The sequence below is a fragment of the Cydia pomonella genome, chromosome 1 (assembly GCF_033807575.1).
Source record: "Cydia pomonella isolate Wapato2018A chromosome 1, ilCydPomo1, whole genome shotgun sequence".
In the NCBI taxonomy this organism is placed as follows: domain Eukaryota; kingdom Metazoa; phylum Arthropoda; class Insecta; order Lepidoptera; family Tortricidae; genus Cydia; species Cydia pomonella.
In genome coordinates this window covers 6,620,433-6,640,977 of record NC_084703.1, presented here as the reverse complement: position 1 = coordinate 6,640,977, position 20,545 = coordinate 6,620,433, and the positions used below count along the sequence as shown (strand labels likewise).

The following is a 20,545-nucleotide window of genomic DNA, read 5'->3' as shown; positions in this document are numbered from 1 at the left end:
GCGGTCTTCGTTTTGTAACATAATAATATTATTTGAAGTGACATTGAGTTACGAAAACTAAGGAAAAAATCGGACAAGTGCGAGTCGGACTCGCCCACCGAGGGTTCCGTACAGATTTAACTTTTTTTTTACGAATTACAACCTAGTTTTTAGATTTATTCCTTTAGTATAGACGATACTACTTGCCAAATTTCATAGTTCTAGGTCAACGGAAAGTACCCGATAAATTTGAGTGTACGTTTTTTGCGGCATAAACTGCCGTATCTTTTTTGCACGTTAACTTTGATTTTTTTACAGCTTTAAGGGGCTGTAGACCTGAGTAGGTATATCGTTTATATTTCAACGATACCTCCATGCGTTCCCGAAATAAAGGGTCTTGACAGACAGCCAGACGGACGGACGGACAACAAAGTGATCCTATAAGGGTTCCGTTATTTCAGATAGCATTCTAGGGTTATTTAATAAAACACCAATTATACAATACAATTTTATTTTTATGAGTATTGAAACAATTCTAACTCTAAAATAAAAATGCAGAATGCAACAAAACTCGTGTAGCTCACAGTCAACGCAACTTACCGCACTAAAATTGTAAAACTATTATAACGCCAAAACTTTGTGCTCTAATATGTCTCTACAATTAATAGACTTTTGAACTACGTTTAACCAAGGAACTACTAGTCACACGACTCATGTATTTAATTTCTGTTATTTTCTTCCACAAACAGCACAAATAAAAGAAACTATAAAAATACTAATTAAAAAACATGTGCTGTTTTGGGTGTTGTCTTAAAATCCTATTTACCTGAAAATGGTCAATCTTAATAAATAGTAACAAAAAAAAAATGAGTAGGTAGTTAAGAGGCTAGTTCACCAAAGGCAACTTTTTTGGAAAGTATTATTTCGTTATAAGTATTTTTATTAGATATAAACAAAAGTAGGGATGTTACGTTCCATGTTAGAATTATGACGTCAATTTAATGTCCTGGAACGCTATTTTGAAACACTTTCGTAGACAGATTTTTGTAAATGTTATCTGGTAGAAGTAACAATACTATACTGCCAAACGTTATTTCTAATCGTTCATGGACATTTCCTTTTTAAAACTTCGCGTCGCTTAGTATGCAATTATATAAGTACATAATAGTAAAGTTGATATCTAAATAAAGTCTATAAAAATGCGTCGTATAATCCGCTGTATCGTTAAATGATTATTCAATATTGGATTCGTATGCGTGTTCAATGCCGGCGATTGCTCTGAGAGCTTCAACAATTCGTTTCCGAGGCGTTCTTTTATTTTGACGTTTCCATTTAAAATTGAAGCGCCATAAATCCAGCAGCAATTTGTTACTAGCCACAAAGGTTTTCGCATGGAGGCGCAAGCCCGAACGGTATTTACCCAAATGAAAAATAGAGCTTCAACGAAATGCTCGGGCTAAACTGGTGGAAAAACTGTTTTATACAACCAGTGTTTGACAGACCAAAGCGGGTTGTCCAACTTCAATTGTTTGATCAAAACTAGGATTAGTTTTTCTGGCAATATCGAAATCACGCTGACATTGAATCAGTTCCTTGTTATCTGCATGACCGAAAATAGGTTACCTAACCAGATTTTTATTCAGTTGATTGCCTATGTTGTAAGACGTACATATGTCGTACACATCAATTATCACTTAGGCCATTATTACCTTGACGTAAACGAATATTGATGAAGGGTGGCCCGGGAATTGTCTGGTTAATGCAGATTGTAACGATTAGACGTAAAAAAAAACCGGTTGAACGGTACGGTATACACATTAGATTCACTAACGTATCAGCAGACATTTTGACGAATCCAATAGGTCTCTATTTAATTTATATCATTTTTCAACTTTTGCATTACAAGTAAACAAAGGTTAGTTACGTCACTACTTATTTAAATAAAAATTTTAATTAATTTTAGATATTTATCGTACGAACTTGTAAAAAAACTTATTTAAGTACGAGTATATTGGTGTTTCTCAAGTGTGTTTTTTTATTGTATTTTTGTAACGTAACATTGGCTACTTTATGGTAATAATGTGAGATCGAATTATTTCAGGTTCTAGGTACTTACAATAAAATTCAAATAGCAATGAAAACGTACATGTACAAGTTTTGTGGCGTTCCTATAATAATTTTATTAATTAATTAAATGGAATATTAGAGAATATCCGGACTATTCTATCAAGACTTGTTTACTGCTACTTCTATTTTTTTGATTTAAAAATGCAGATAAAATAAATTGCTAGGAACAAAATTTAAATTCGACAGATCAAATGCAACAGTAAGAATAATTCAATATTTCAATATGCTTACTTTACATACGTTTTTATTTGCTATAATATTTTATAATAATATATATTCCATGCAATGTTATACTAACTCTGTAGGTACTTTTGGTACTATAATAATTGCTTATTAGGAAGGAATAGATGAATTAAAAATTGACATTCTACGATCAATGGTTATTTTGGAAAGGTACGACGAATCTGGGGTCGAAAAACAAATATTTACATTAATGTACATCGTATGACTCCTAAAAGCCTTTGTGCGATGCCGCATAAGGTCTTCGTACAATTGTTGTATATTTGTGAACAAACGATACAAAAAAATGTAAACGTATATCTACCTACTTCTGACACACAATTATGTTTTAAAGTAGGTAGTCGGTTAACAACATTTTGGAATGTTTCGGTCTTTATTTAGTTTAGTTTATAAGGAAATTATTAGTAATAATTAAGACACGATTTAAGACTGAGTTAACCGACTAATCGACTTAAGCAATTACTGACATAAACTTAATCTAAAGACGCCAACAATAACTATGCCGCACTGCACAAAGGCCTTATTAGAAGTACGTCCGTTGGTCAGGGTCAGGCTACCAAAGACACTCATTAGAGAATTTGGTCGACTTCTTCTTAAATATAGCGATTGCACGGCATCTTAGCTGTGGAAGCCAAGGGTTTTTTGAAACTTTTTGTACGAGTGAACAATGTTTAAGCCTAAACACAGTTAATATGTGCGTATTAATGAAGACGTACATGTCCGATATTTTTTCCTTTACATTCAAAATCTAGATCAATTCATCTCAATTCCTTTACATATATGTTTAAAAAGGCTGAGCTTGGATTTGCTATGATTTTTCCAATGGGATTGCTTGAAAAGACAATACTTTATAACTTGGTCACTCGCACAAAAAATAAGGCAAATTTAGTACTTTTCTGTGTATTCTACTATACCTTTCACATCCTAGTGTTTCCTACTCGATCGCTACGATTGCATCACATTACTCCGTCACCTCACTCTACTTCTAATGGTATAATACTCGTTAAATCTAAATGACTAGACCGTCTACAGGCTAGATTATCCTGGTTCTCAAAAGCGACTGTAGAAAATAATTATCCCATAATACTTTATATGATCACAGTGCTGCATGTTTACAAAATGAATATTAGGCACCTATTTTAAGATTTTAACTTAATTTAAATTAGATACAAAATAAGTATAAAATTAATTAATATTGCACATAAAACTCATAGTAACAAAATTACATTAAAACATTTTAATTATTTACAAGGTACTTCCGTACCTTCCGACCTAAATTTGAATATCACTGTTTATTCAAATAATAATAATGTAGGTAATAGTTAATTTTCTTCACCCTTAGTAATTAATGGTAAATCATAATTTCATAATAATTCGTTTGTAACTCTGTAGAATGATATTCCATTACAAATTAAACTTAGACATAATAACAATCAAGCCCTCCATTAAACTAATTAATATACACAGCACAAAAATGCACGTCACAAAAAATACCTGCGACATGTGATCCTTATTTAAAACATCGTAGATCCCTTGTGATCAAAATTTATTTTAACCATTAAAATCTTTCCAAAACTAGAGACGCCCACGACAATCGTGCCTATAATATTTCTAAAACTACTTACAATTTTATGTTTTATGCCATATTGTCGTGGACCACTCTATAGGATTACTCTCGCTAGTACTAACAAAACAAAATGATCCCCGAGTTGCAATTGTACTGTCTACAGCAAGTTTCGTGTAAATCGCTAGTAGGTATCTAAATAAGTACCAAACTTCCCGTTTAGTTTACGGGAAGTTTGCGGTATGCTGATATCGGAACTTCTAAATATTTTAGTTTAAGTTTCCCCAAAACCCTTTTAAAATATTTAAGAACTTCCGGATATTTTTAACAACATAAAATTTCCATATTTTAGTAATCTTCACATTATCGCATAAGGCATACGTTCTGATGAGCTTTCTATTATGGGTAGGTGTAAGTATACGAAGTATTACGATTTTCTGCGGGGATCATTTTGTTTCCATCTTATAGTGCTACACGTAAACATTTTATTTCGTTGTACACGCAAAATAACTATAATTAAAAGATTCGTTGTAAAACTTCGATATTATATTGCTTGTTTTTATTGCTTTTAGTAATACTATCTTTTCGTTATCTAATCAGAGGCTTGAAAAATAAAGCCAATATCTACGGTCAATGGATCGGAAATTGTATATCAACATTTTTTTTTCAGTTTCGTGCTTGTAACGTATTGTAAAATATTAATCAGATATAATTAGGAATATTAATATGCGTTTACAAGCCTCTGAATATATCCCAAATTCACTGACAAAAACTTTGTAAATATTGCTTTTAAAGTCTCACATCACAATTTTTCGAAGTTATCGTACAGTTAGTCAGACCATAATAGGCTCATTGGGGGAAATATCGAATGTGTCTGTAATTATATGCGTGCCTCGACCAGGACATCTTAAACTATGAAAAATGCATTAGGTTATACCTACTGTATAAATAGCAAATCCTCTGACGAATGTCTCATCAAATCCAGCTAGTTAATTAATGTAAACCGTTTGGCGTCTACAGCCGTATGGTACTTATGTTTTGGACAATGACGCAGTTTACTTAGTGCACATATTTGTTTATATATGCAAGGTATTATATCCCGGTCAAAGCGTGCATATACTTTATTACTAAGCTAAAACTAATAAACAATAAAAAAAGTTTACGACATTCAATGCAAACAAACTAATAGCATTAATTCTTGACTTCAAAATGACATGTAAATTGAATATTCAATATCAAACCAATGTATAAATACTTCATGATTCCAATGAAAAGATTTTTTTCACATTTTATTTATATTTATCACTTGTTTACAGTCTACTTATCAGCAACATTTGGTAAATTAAGACTTTTGTCTTATTTCAATTACATTTGCATATTGCTTCGGTATTGCTCTTGTAGTATATTAGTCTTATAATATATTGCTATATGCTAGTAATGGCCTACTAGTCACATTAAATCTAAGGTATTTATTGCTTAAGTTAATTGTGTATTGCTAGTTTGGACATTTTTTATTTATCACTGTATTTGAAATCTTATCTATCATGTTTTTCTTTTTTTCTGTTGTATTTATACGTTACTTGGATTGACGGGCAGTATATAGTTATGTAGGCATTAAAATATAATAATTTATTTTTTGTAGCACATACAGAAAACATTGGTGTTATGTACTTATGTATTGCTTAATATAAGTAAGTCCTTTAAATTCATAATATTCAAACAAGCAATCAAATTATCCCGTTAATTTAAGTAACATTGGTTTTCACATGTTCTTCTTTGAGCTTCGTTGAGAAATTACTGCCAATTTTTTTTATCAAAATTTCAGTGTATGTTAATTTATTTTTTTATAAAAATTACAGTTATTTTAAACGCCAGTGACTTTTAAATACATTTTAAGATGTCAGATTTTCTGGCGGTGACATGGTATCGTACAGAGTTCAATTTCACATCAAAACATGTACGATAAATATACGAAATTGTACTCTAATTAAAAATAATGTAAAATTAAGGAAGATTTCGCGTATGTACATATTGTGTGATTCACAAGACAGTTGAAAACTCGACTGCTACATAATGAAATAGATAGCGCCCGCCCGGAAGTGTGCTTCCTAACGGTGACAGATTGATCACTGATCCGTGTTTTCTCGTAAGTATTTTTTTTTGGCGTACAATTTCGTACATTGCTCGTATTTTTTTTATGTAAGTTTGAATCCCGTACGATAACATGTGACCGCTAGAAAATGTGACACATTTTAAGCACTTCATTTAATCATTTTTACTGGAAACATTTATGTTTTTTTTTTATCAATATTGAATGAAAGTCACATTATGAGTGGCTCGACCGCTTTGCAGTGTACCTGCTATTTGCGATGTTTGCCGCGGCAAAGCAGTCTCCGTGTAAACTAACGAGACTAGACGTGACTCACTAAGTTATAATCTATATATATTCCTTTACCTACTATAAAAGGTATTTAATACTACACCTACAAAAATTGTAAAGAAGGAAAATTTTGGTACACAGGGAAATATTTACAATTAATTGTATATATTTTTGTATATAAGTTGGTTTCGTTAGTTACATTACTTATTCGTATTCGCTACAATTACAATAACGTTAGTATAAATATTTGAATAAAATATTTTGCTTTAGACTTTTATTTAAAAGCAACTTGCGATTACTACAGAAGACGATCGGGACAGCTAGAGTTTATAAGAGATCGAGGGAGATGCGAAGGAGTACTCGTAGATACTTCTTATCAGGAGGAGAAAGAGAAACGAACTTCGAACAGATATAAACCTACCACCTAGTCAATAATAAAAACAATTTCATTATAATTTACTCAATATTCGATGTCAGATTCGATTCAAATTTCAATATAGTACTCCAAAGCACCAAAAATATCTAAAAATCTACAAAATTTCTCGATTAAACAATAAATACGTACTACATATTATAACCTACAATAGTATTGCTTATTCATTTACATTATATTGCTTTTACGCGCGACCATCGTCAGTTAAAACTATTAAAAAAGGTAAACCCAAATGATACTCAATAGTGATTATTAGGGAAATATTAAATACTAGATTTAAAATGTGGCACTACAACTACTAGTAGGAATGGGAATATACGTCTAGGATCGAGTCCAGTGCCTCCCTAGGCTTTGTGTTAGTCCATGCAACGGAAGCCTCAGAAAGGGACCGATCTTTACGCTAGAGAGAGACACAGGGCGTGCTTTGATCTCTAATACGCAGAGCTGCCCCTCTCCGACGGTCCAAACAGTTTGCGATGCTTTACAGGGGGATGGCAAACAGTAACATAAATGGGACAATGTTTTCAACCGTCTCTAAATTATTGGTTGTTACAGTAAAATTGTATTAATAATTGCTGGCTTAATAGTTACAGGTCTTTATATGTACTTATGATATCCGTTAGAGAGTACGTACTTTTGATTGCGAAGTTCTTCAATCTTTATGAAACAATGTTCACGTGATCCCAATTTACTTCAAAACCAAGAAGTCAGGATATAATTAAATCATCATATTACCTTTTCGTTGCCTTCCCCAAAATAACAACAACCATTCAGAACACTTCAACTGAACTAAATTAGTTAATCAGATTTTTAATTGAAACAGGAACGTCATCTTTTAAAAAGACGGTAATTGACAGGCTTAAATTAAATCCACCAACGACGAATTGACTTGTGAGGCACTAACTAGTATCAACTGTGGTAAGTTTTCCCTGAAACTTACAAATTTATTTTATAATATTAACCCAGAGTGTCGCTACCATTACCCCATTCTTTTATTTTGGTCGAATAATAATTCCTTAATTTACTCCAGTTTTTGTAAAATAACCGCGTTCAGGAGCACTTTTTTATACATTTTCGCAAGATGGCAATTATACCTAATAAGGTTTGCCATTGCATTCATTCCCGTTACACAAGCAAATATACATATAATATGGTAAGACCCATAAATGTATTTTTATAACAAGGGAAAATTACATAAAAATACGTTATTCTATTTTCAACTCGAAACAAAGTTTAAAAACTTTCTGGAAACAATGTCTTGTGTCTCGTTTTATTCTGTCGACCTAGTAAAATGATAATTGATTATACACAATCAAACTGCGCTAGCTTCCAAAATAGTCGATAATGGAGGATAAACTTACCACAATTGATAGTAAAGAAGGGTCACCGACCTCACAGGACGGCCAGGCTTTCGAAAGTACCCATGTCTACGTCCCTACATTCCTATACACTATGGTGCTGGTAACTTTCCCTTCAATGGCCTATGCCTTCACAACACACATTTTCGTTTCAGTAACGTTTTTGATCCCAATAACAGACTGTTACATTTGAGGTAAATTTACTAAAAGTATAATGTAAAAAAAAATGCTGACGGTTTTATACGAATTTTTTTTTGGGTTCTGTATATTACTCAATTACGTTGACCAATTACTAGAAATAACATACGTCGCCAACACTGAATTATAATGTTAAACTCCGTTCTTCGCTTAGATATGTGACTCAAAATATTGTTACTTGTTAATTCACCACATTATTATAATTCAGGCTAGAATTGTGGTTGGTGATGGTGTGTTCCTTTTATCCTGTGAGGTCGCTGCGCGGGTGAACTACTCTACGGACTACAGGATTATCAAGACTGCGTCATTTCGACTGCGGTGCGCAACATTTTAGTGCCTACATTATTATTGCTTTTCGAATACCCTCTTCCGCGAGCCGCGCTCGCCTCATAGCCTAGTTATCTCTAGCTTATTCTACGTCACCGAGTACACAACCCTTGGAAAAGCTGTGAAACGCGGTGTTCAGTCAATTGAAAATAAACTTGCGCCTCTGTACCGTTAGACTGTGTGTAGCCGTTCTTTCAAGTGCAAAACACTAGTTATGCAGTTGACAGAGCAGTGCGCATTTTGTATTACGTTTATAAGGGTTGTGTCATCGTTGTTCTACGGTTACTTTATTGCCAGTTACTTTAACATTTCTAATAATGCACGCTCAAACTAAAGGCATGCTGTCTGTTTGGCGCGGCCCTGCCTGCCGCCACAGTCAGGGTTACCACCCGCTTATCGTAGATAATAAAGAATTTTATTTTGGAAGGCTCATTACACGCTTAATGCCGTGTTAGATTAAACTATGCTAGCAATCTTGACTACTGATCCTTAATTAAGGCTGTTAGGTGCCTGTTTATTTATTAGACTATTTCTGTTGGTGGCAACCCTAGCCATACAGTGCGCACGTCGCGCCGCCGACACGCGCTCCAGCCCATTGACGTTTATTTGTCCAATAGCGAAGTCACCTAACGTAAATAAATAGACAAAACTATTATCAATTAAAACTGTCTAAAGTATATTTAAGATTAAGAATACAAATTATTGGAAGACCGATAGATCCGATTTCAAATTTTGTTTTCAATAAGTCATAAATATTATGCATATGCATGCCATTAATTGTGTATCTGCGATGTAGGTAGTTATGGTAGGTAATATAGATAAGTACTGACTCATATTTACGAATAAATACATTATGGCAACACTAATTGTCTGATAGACACGCAGTCGGGCGCAGTGATTAATTTACCTTTAGCTGTTCATTATTTATGCCAATCATGGCCAAATTGGTTTAACAAATTGAGTTTGGCAAATTTATTTGCTAATTACAGTTCACGCTAGGACAATAGAAAGTCGGCAACTAATTATGAGGCCTAAAATATGTATTTGCTATATCAAGGGCCGCCGCCGTTTAATGAAATGGAAAACAGTATATTTAAGGAAAGTGATTATTAAATATTTTGAATAAGCCAAATCAAAGCTTTTGTGCAAGTGTTAGATCGGTCGGTATGTTAATTTTCACACTCTATTGGTTAGAACGCATCATGGGGACATCGGTACTCGAATGTCAAATGTAAAAGGTCAGGGATTCTCGGAGCGTTCCCCCCTGAAAGAGCAAGTATCGGGGAGCGGTGGAGCGACGCGGCGCGTCGCCGCAAATGCACTGCCGCGGCCAGGCACGGCACGTGAGCGCCTTCGGACGGAAAGTTTTGGCAAGTTTTATACCGAGGGATAACCGGACGAACTGCCAAAGGCGAGCACACCTCAGTATGTGTTCATGTCTGATCCTGTGAACTCGATTCTGACAGTCCCCGGAACCAGAGACGGAGACGTTTTTCTTGCTCCGTCGACTCCTCGGCTAACTTACACCCTATCTCTAACCTACGTAGCGGTTGTAAAAATCACCTACAAAAGATATTAGTTTCATCCATATTTCAATACTATGTATATAAGGGTATATTTATCGACGAGTACATACATATAGGTAAATGTTTAACGTATCGGGACGTCTGACGCTACGGCCTACTGCCGCGGGGCGGCCTACGGGGTCGTACGTTATTCGTTGTTTGCGAAACGTTGCTCGAGTGTCGCGGCGCCGGCGCCGCCTCCCCGCGCCTCCTCGACGCGGCCCCACACTCGCCACCTACACACTCATTCACTCGTACTAAGTAAATCAAAATACGACTAAACTATCTTCCGCTGTCGGGATGCTCCTCAAAATATTGCTTTTATATTGCTCGTGTTCTCGTTGCAGCACAACCAAAATTCTTATTTAATACACGAGTGCCGAGTTCCGGAGGCCACAGATCGCGAGCGGGTCGCCGAACGCTCGCTCCTATTTTAAAATTTGTAAATTTATATTACGCTATTATCTAAATTCATATTAATACTTTACGTTTAGTTGTAAACCATACGGCGGTTACGGTCCCTAGTTGCGTGTGCGCGTGCGCTAGCCCGACTCGGCGGGCTCGGGCTGCGGGGAATCGTCGTCGCGCACGCACGCCGACTCCTGGTGCTTGTTGAGGTAGCTCTTCAGTGCGAATGTCTTATGGCAGCGCGAGCACTCGAAGTTTTTATCGGACGAGTGCGTCTGCATGTGCGCGCGGAGGTTGGAGCGGTCCGCGAACGCCTTGCCGCAGTGCGCACAGCCGTACGGCTTCTCGCCCGTGTGCGAGCGCAGGTGCCCCTGCAGCAGCCATGGCCGCGAGAACAGCTTTCCGCACACGCCACACACGTGAGACAGCTGGTGCGTCAGCACGTGCATCGCCAGCGCCGGCATGGAAACGTAAGCCTTGCCGCACTCGCCGCAGCGCTTTGCCGATACCGAGTCAAGACTGCGATGTGTCTGCTTGTGTCGCGACAGATTCGAGGAAGTTGCATACCGTTTTCCGCATTCACTGCAGGTGTACTTTGACTTCGGTTCGGGTTGCGGTGGCGCTTCGACGGGTGAATTAACATAGTTTCGGCGTTTTGATCGGCCGTCGCTGACAAAAAATGCGTCGTAGGTGTATGCGACGGTTTCTCGTGGTCTTTCGGGGCTCTGTTCCGCAGCTACGGGCTCAGGAGGCGGTGGCGGTGGCGGCGGCGGCTCGGGAGGCGCGGGGTCGACCCGGGGTGGGGTGGTGAGGAATACCGCGTGTTGGCTGAGGTCGAGGATTGCGTGGGCCGCGTTGAGGTCTTCTTCCGCGCGATGGAGATGTGCGGCGCGGTTCTCGAGGCAGTAGGGGCGGTAGATGTCCTTCTTTTTGGGCGGGAGAGACAGTAGAGCGCCCGTGCTCGTGTAGCACATGGAGATGGACTTGCCGCTCGCCGGTGGCGGGGGAGGAGAAGAAGACTGAAGCTGCACGTGGAGGAAGGGCTCGGGGGAGGCAGACAGTTGCAGAAGGGCGTAGGAGAGCGGCGGGGAGGCGTCGGCCGTGGCGCTCACCTCGCTCGGCAGCCGCGCGGTGAACTGCGAGGAAGGCTGCTCCTCGGTGTAGCCTGTCGACAAACGATAAAATTACAATGTATAATTTCTTTAAGTGTTCCGAAAGCTTTAAGTGCAGTGAACAATACGGACCCAAAAAAAATCGGGAAGTACTCCCAGATTTAACCTTTAGTTAACTAGAACAGTTAGAATAAATTGAAACAGTTAAAAAAATACAAATAATAATGATGTAATATTAAAAATCAAAACGATGAATATTAAAATAGCTTTAATTTAGACAAAAAGTATAGACATAGACATATAAGCTATATATAGCCCGGTTCATTAAATATTCATCCGCAAAAGTCAGCTAACTATATTTAATTTTAAATACTACTGTCGTATTTGGCGGGTAACAATTCTAAAAGTTAAAAAAAGGTTGTTTGTAGCTGAAGGGTAGAGTAAATCAGCGGCTCTCCGCCGCAGTGGTGTCACTTCGATCCCTTTAGTTAGAGGATAGTGGATGACGCTCCTTCATACAAATGTAGCACCCATTCTCCTTCGACACTGACGTTATGGAAAATATTTTTACACAGTTTTTGTGTATTAATCATGACTATACCCCTTCGCTAGGCTTTTTCTATATTTTGATTATTATAACAGTTAGGAGCGAAAAGCAAATTCCATACGAATCTTTACTTTTATAATAATTAAAAAAACGCATAAAATAAAAAAAAGCCGCATCGCTGCGGTTAATATAATGTTAATACCCAGGGAGGAAAATAGGGAAGACGTTTGTGTGGAGAAGCGCTCACGTGACTTCGGTCCCTTTTGTCTTAACAAACCGGGTAACGGACACTGACCGAACCGTATACTTATAACTAAGCCTTATAGCCAAATAACACCCTACTCATAGTGTTGTGTTCCTGCCGGCGAGTAAGGCCTGTCCGAAAAAAAAACGGTAAATTTCAAGTCGCTGTAATCTTGTTTCTAAGCAAGATGACTACGGCATTCTTAGCGCGATAAAGTCTTATTATTATATGATCAAACGAACTTACCTGAAGTGGAGTTCGATCATAATTATTCTGTCTTTTATATTATATATTCCAATATAAATAATTCTGGTTTTACGCTGTTCGAGTTCACTGAAATTGGTAATTTCCAAATAGCAAGAAAATTTGCAACATCCTACATGCCTGATTTTGAAACACATAAAATTACCTCGAAGTTCGTTCATTTCATAATAAATAACTAATATAGTATGTTGTCTCTTGAACAAAGGCCTCGAAGCGGCAGATCTCTAGGAACAAGTGACCCTGGGCCCATCACAAAGATTGCTAATAGAATTTGCGAAAAAAAAGCATACCTACCTGTCATAATTATCGTAAAAACTGAGGTACATATGCGGCTAAAGTGCAACGAACGACGATGAAAGTCAGTTCAGTTCTTCGTACGAAGGTTAGTATAGCTTTTACAGAAAATGTGTGTTACTTCATTCTAGGCCAAGTCGAAAATAATACAATTTCCTTCGTACAAAAATCGCATTTGGTAGTTGACATAAAATAGAGTAAGAGCTCCAAATGTCCTGCAAAGCCGTTCTCTCATCTCTATTATTGGGATCAAATCAAAAGTGTATTAAAAAAGAAGAATGAAAAAGTAAAAAAAAACTTTAAAAATTCCAACAGGTGACGGGCTGAGGCAGGCAAATATGAAAAACAGGTCCGTTAAAAGCTGCCACTGGATACGTTAGGAAGAAGCTGCCTATCACTCCTACAGAAAAAAATATAAATGAAAAAACTGACAAAAATCTAAATTAAAAGTCGCTTTTTATTGTAGTTATTCTAAAAACCTTAGTTTGTTCTCAATCGCATTAGTTTTTTTCATTCGAAGTTTACAGTTTTTTTTTTTTCAGTACAACCCTTAAGATTGCCAGAACTCTAGAAAGAGGGTGCGGAGTGTTAGGGTCGGCAACGCGCATGTAACACCTCTGGAGTTTCAGGCGCCCATAAGCCACGGAGACTGCTTACCATCAGGCGGATCGTATGCTTGTTTGCCACCGGCAAAAAAGTGATAATCAAATATTTAGAAAAAACTACAAACGAAACCTAAATATTGTGATGAATAGATAGACCACGTGACTTGTCTTCGCATCCTCATTCCGATACATATATTTTCGATAGGCGTTTGCCAATAACCGAGGTCCCTGGGGTCCTAAGCTAAGATGACAGTCCTTGATAGAAAACGCCAATGGATACTTAAATAATATACTTATGGAAATGTCACGTATAGCATCTTTCATGCCGATTCATTATTCTTTTTATTTTGGCGTGTGACAATGTTGGACCGTCATTTTGTCTAGGCCTCAAGTTCCTTATGCTCCTTAGATTGACCGTGCATAATGGAACATTGCCCGCGTCCGCGCCACAGGTTAGAGGATTGGTTACAAGTGACGGCAACCTGTGGCGCGACCTGTGGCCGATCTTAAGGACACACCCAGACCTACCGATCGTTAAGCTACACCTGTCCAGGAGGCGTATTTCTTCAACCAGAAACAGCACTTTTGACCGTGACAGAACATATCTATAATAAATCCAGATCAAATTCATAACCTGTTCTTATAATCAGAATGCGCCGTATGATAAATTAATACATAGTACATATGGTGTTACTTTACCGCACTAGTACGATAATTGGCTCATTACGTAACTATGTCGAAAATTTAAAGGGCCATATACCATAAAAACTCGTACGATACGTGTGAATAGGCAATTCACAACTTGTCTCGATTTAAATCACTACCTTGTTTTAATGTATCGCCAATCGTACCTAATTATCGCACTTGTATCTTAATGTAGAGTCGAGGAAATTTGTTGTTTAGCAGTTTGCGGTTCAAGTCAAATTGGTTGTACATACTTATGCTAATAGTTGTCCAATGTAAAGTGAACCGTAAACTGCTGAAGAATCAATTTCCTCGACCGTACTATTATCAATGTATTGGACGGCATTCTGACTGAACATATTTTTATAGCTTAGATATTTCTTTTGACATCACCATGTCTTGACAGTATCGAGAGTTACTTCTAGATGCTTCTAGCAAGTTTGAGACATATTTTATTTCCTGCCTCATCGAAATAGTCATAAAGCCAATAAAAGTTATCCGAGAGTCACAGATTAGGTTTAATTTACCTGTAATATTTAATTACGCGTAATATTAATGTAATAATCATAATTACCTACCTATACACGGTAAGTCCGGCGAGCATAGAGAAATAAGAAGTATATAGAGACTATAGAGTACTCACTATATATTTATAATACATACCGCTAATACCAGAGTAACCGGAACTCTATTTTCAACTTCTACGCTTACTCTGGTTATAATATTAGCTGAAAATCGTTGAGCATTAGACTTTTTGCTTGCCGCGATATCAATTGTCGAGTAGCAGTACTGAGAGTTCCGCCACTTGATGCTAGATGTAGACTACGAAAATAATAGCATTTTTAGTAACAAAACCGTTGTACGGAGTGAGCACTCTTGTTCTTCTTAATTTTGTCCCGAGAAACTCGACACTTTAACCACGAACAAATTTCTGACAAACTGAAACCACTTATTGCAATAATATTATGTAAGTATAGACGGTTTTCTAAACTATAATTTACTACGGCATACATTTTCTAATTGTAATTAAGAAACATGCAACAATAGCAACAGAGTAAGAAACCACCACCACCTTCAGTCAGGGCCACCCCCAATCTAAGAGCGTTTGCACATTGCAGGATTTTCGTCATTCCCATGTCATTTCCGGCGCAGAAGCGATACACATAAATATTCAAATGGTAACTACCTACAACTGCCTTGATAATATCACATTACAGCTGCGGCGTTCACGCGGCCGCGCCGCGGTCACTGTCTATTTCATTTGATAAAATGAGACCCGTACCCCTAGTGTAAATTTAATCGACATCATAACGTGACGAACGCGTTTGCGTTAAGTCTCATTTTGTATAGGATTTTGAGTTTCCAAAACGTCCCGCTTGGCGCGCTCTTTCTAAATCAAATACAAAATGAGACTAAACGCAAACGCGTACGTCACGTTTCGAAATCGAATTGATTTACACTAGGGGTACCGTTCGTTACCGCCTTGCTGCCGCCTGACAACGCCGTAACATTTACAGTAAAGCAGCTCCAGTTGACAACCGAAAGTCCCTTAACTTCGACCGAGGCTCTACTGACTCGCGTCCACAAAAAAAAAAAATTAGAATATTTTAGACGACCGGTCTGGCCTAGTCGGTGACCCTGCCCATGAAGCCGATGGTTCCCGGTTCGAATCCTGGTAAGGGCAGTTATTTGTGTGATGAACACAGATATTTGTTCCTGAGTCATGGTGTTTTCTATGTATATACATAAGTATGTATTTATCTATATACGTATGTATATCGTCGCCTAGTACCCGTAGGACATAGTGGTATGGGTTTGGCCATGTCGTGCGTATGGAGAATAAGAGCTCTCTTGTGGAAAGCGGAAGCAGGGTGGCCAATACCTGCGACTTAAAGATGTTGTCAAACGCCACCTCGTCGCTAGCGGTATACCGACGGACTCTCGGAAAGATCTGAATGGCGTTCTAGTGTTCATAAGAAAATAGATTAATTTGAGCAGCAGCGTCTGGAAGACCTCGATGCTAAATGGTATATCCGCAAGATGTGACCTAAGCCCTCCTACGTACGTGTAGTGTAGTCCGCAACTTGACTGGACAACTCCATTGCGCATCGTGTGGCCGCATCTTCAAGACAAAGTTTGTTATTGCAAGCCACATTAGGGCATTTAATAATCCGGATAAAAACTGTTGATGGAGTCGCTATTGCCGGATACGGCAAGGAAGATTGATGATATTGACCTAAGTACAATCTTTGCTACGTTTGGGGCTAGGTCGATCTGTGTATTAAGATTGTTCCCGAAATATTAATTTATTATGTATTTATTCAATAATTTTGTGTCGCTTTTTATTGTTATTTTAACTGTATACGTTATTTTAATGTAATATGGATCACGTGTTATTAATTTAACCGAAAAAGCCCTGCTACTCGGCCGTGTGACTTGTTGCTTACTAAACTGGAAGCTAGACTTTGGCTACATACTTAGACAGCTCAGCGCTGCCTGCGACACACCCTGCCTGCCCTGTTTAGCCCTGAACTGTATCGCCCAACGTGAAAGGCCCCTAAGAATCCTCCTACAAATAATCCTACCCTATAACTGCGCACATAAGTATATCAAGCCCTATTCCGCAATAATAATACGTTTCCCCTAAGTATTTGATCAGAGCTCCTCTGAGACTTGATTGCAAAGATAACTAGCTGACTATTTTCATTGTTGGAGTACAGATATTTCATGTTCGAAGTCGGAAACATATGTGGATTGTTTTATTACAATGGAGTTTTATTTAGTTGAAGACTTACTTGTAGGTATGTATGTCTATTTACTTTTATAATGGATTTAGCTAATTTATTATTTGGTTATTTGGGTATAATTTAATTAATGCCTGAAAATATGAATATTTAACGCTGAAACCTCAATCACCCAAACACATCCGAATGTATTTGCAGCATGGCTCTTGCTTTCTAAGTAATAGTACTTATATAGATATACTTACGCGTGGAAACGCCGGTTGTAATCATAGAAATTGTAGGTCAGATAGCCCATGGAATTGGTACATTTTACCTAACATCAGTAGTAGGGTAGTTCTCTTTTTTTAATATGTTGGTAGTGATGGAATGGTAATAACAAATCCAAGTTTTCCACCTCAAAAGTCCTTGGGATCATTAAAAAGTACATAAATATCGATTAAATTTTAGGACTTTTTTCAGTTGTATTTTTTTTTTCACCCTAATCTGAAGTTACGGCAAAAGTCACTATGCACACTTTTAAGAAGAAGAAATTTGCAATTAATTTACTATAATTTTTTCTTAGTAAGCCAAATAGTTCATAAGATACGGCTTTACAAAGGTTAGTAAAATTTTGAACTAACTGTAACTCAAAAAAGGTTATACCAGCAGCTGTGGTTGCAGGAAAGTCGGACTCAAATGCTCAGCTATTTGCAACTATAGCAATGGTCAATAGTGCGAGAACCGGAGATGTGTGCCAACATTGAAAAACCATTCATTGATAATCCACCATCAAATGACAATTTCCACCGGCCTGAGCAGGTTGACGAAGAAATGCTACCACACACGCTGGCCCCAAAAGGAGTGCTGTGGTTTCAGAGGACCAGCCTGATTCATCAAAGATATACAAGAGATACGAGATCTAACAATTTCCCTCGCTGTACTGTATATTATACACACAATGATCCGTAGGGATTTCGAGGTGGAAAACTTACACTTGCACTACCAATTTATATAAAAAACAAAACTACCTCATTTGATGTAAGGCAACACCTCTTTTTTGGTATGATTTCCATGTATTAAGCTGCCTACAATCGTTTGCGTTTCGAAGCCTACTTATAGGTATTACGCCGTCTACCATATATTCTCCATAGACTACAACGGAAGCGTATTGTGTAGTTCGGCCTATACATAACTCCAGGGCTTGGTACGCGGCTGAAGTGTCACTCCGGGATATTTTTCCGTATAAATATGGTGATTGAACACTTTAATTAACGTAAAATAATTAAAATTCATGACGGCATCCGACGCGATAATGTTTCGAATCTTTTTTCACCAACACATTCGCGGACATCAATTCAATTCGATTATTTACTCTCGTGGAAGTAGAGTGCGAGTGCCCATAAACAGGAAAATTTAGTTTGGTTTTTTCTGTACGAAGGAAAGAGCCGACAGTCATTTTGATACTCATGCATTAATTTGTACAAAAAAATTGAAAACAAATTTAGTCCTATTAAAATATCTGTTTGTTTGCAATTGCTTTATTGAACTGTCAACAAAACAAAGAATTTAGTCCCATCAGTAATGATCTTAAGTTCAAATATTTGTACATATTCATATTTCAGTTCAATAAAACACCGTTGAAGTCAATCAACTGGTCAACTTGGCTATAAGATTATGGCCATGTGATTTATATTAAACTCCAATTTAATCTAAAACGGTATTTAATAGTATGCAGCTCAAAATGACGTCCCTGAAACAAAAGGTTATTTTATACCTGTAGGTATTATAAAGAATTTCGCCTCACAAGCGCTTTTATTTCCACATATCTCGGTCTCTCAGTTCTATTGTAAGGAAGCGCCATTGTACCTTCGTAGCTAGCTCAGGAAGTGGCCCCGACTTCGCCTTGACATACATCAGATTGTTAACAGACGACTTGAGAAATGTCTCCAAGAATGCAGCGAATAGCTACCCAAGTAACCTATTATTATCTAATGAAAGCGGTGCACTGCGACCAAAAAGTGTGCCCAAGTCAAAGTACAGAATTGTAACTATTTTTGAAAACGTTTACGTCTGTTTGCGAGTGGCATCGAGATATGCCCATCGGATGCCGTCCGTCAAACTGAAGCCTATTCGAGTCTGCAATGTATCAGATAACTCTATTACCACACCGTTTCAATCATAGTAACGTTCCAAAACCACGAGGCCTATTCCGATTTGACAATTTGATATTGTTCTTCTTATTTTGATACGACTTTAAATCATGTCATCAGGCATCTCACGCGCATCAAAAAATAGGAGCGTGAAATCTTAGGACTGTTTTTCGTGTCGTCGTGTTTTCTAATAAACCAATTAATTTCTGTATAAATCAGTATATTAATATTGCTGTACTACTTAGTCCCCATTTTTGATTTACTTACTTATATATGATATAGATTTATATAACTTACATACTTTTGACCTTATTACCTAAACCTAAACGGACTGACCATCAGTTACTTGTACTTCATAAAGCAAAATAAAACTATTTGACAAAGACCAAAAGTTGGGGAATGAGTAGGACAACAGTATTAGTTAATATACTGATTTTGAAAACAAAATTCGTCTAATGAGGGTACCAACGAGGTTAGCGGCTCATGCCGATTGATTCAGCACCACGCGACGATTCAGATCGTATAAAAAAAAAGAAAAACAGAAACGGCCTCCGCCGATTCGGCAATAACCAGAAAATCGATTTAACAACTTGTTGGTTCGCGGCGTGGATAAATCGAATGGTGCGCCTCGGCGGGTGCAGCATTCGATTAATTTAGGTTGGGCGGACGCCGAACAAAGACCGGGAGACTACATGCTGTATACAACGTGTACATAGCCCCTCAACATATGTCGATAAGGGTAAGGGGATAATAATAACCTTTATCCAAAGTTAAATAACAATCGGTTTAATATTCCTACTCGTATTCCGGGAGGAACTAACGTTTTATGTTATGATTATATCATTCATATAAACCACGTGCACGTAACAGCAATTAGCAACAAGCATTTTTTTCTACATTTGTCTATTGATTCTACATACTTCCAGTTAGATTAAATGTTTCTAATATACCTACCTGCTGTCGTACCCCAGAAACTTTCAAACTGGAAAAATAAATGTGGTCCACTAACGCGACTAAAAACGCTCCATATAAAAGCGCGCGTCCTGTGACGTCACAATTTTTCGTTATTTATGCCGTAAAATGCGTTTAAATATACCTATAGTTTCCATATTTTTATAATCTAGGTACAAAAAAATTGCAATATTTCACATTTTGCATTAATTCCGTGTGGATGAACGTGTTTATTGAACAACCATTAAATATCTTTCATAGCAAAATTTATTCATTGGTCAACGTATTCTCGTCAGTTTTAGGCCAAACTTAAATTCAATAAATTAATGGTTATTTATGGCTTTCCATCTGAGAAGGTTCCTTCATTTGCATAAGGACCTTTTTATCAGAAA

The 20,545-nt window shown here is 37.3% G+C and overlaps 1 protein-coding gene across 1 annotated transcript in view; it reads right to left on the bottom strand.

Annotated features, from left to right (window-relative positions):
- Positions 1-473: 473 nt before the first annotated feature.
- LOC133524524 (transcriptional repressor scratch 2-like) overlaps positions 474-20,545 on the bottom strand; it is a 69,405-nt gene continuing 49,333 nt past the window's right edge. Inside the window, exon 2 of the mRNA XM_061860635.1 lies at positions 474-11,744. Coding sequence (XP_061716619.1) covers positions 10,714-11,744 — 1,031 coding nt within the window. The 3' untranslated portion in view covers positions 474-10,713. The remainder of the gene's footprint in view (positions 11,745-20,545) is intronic.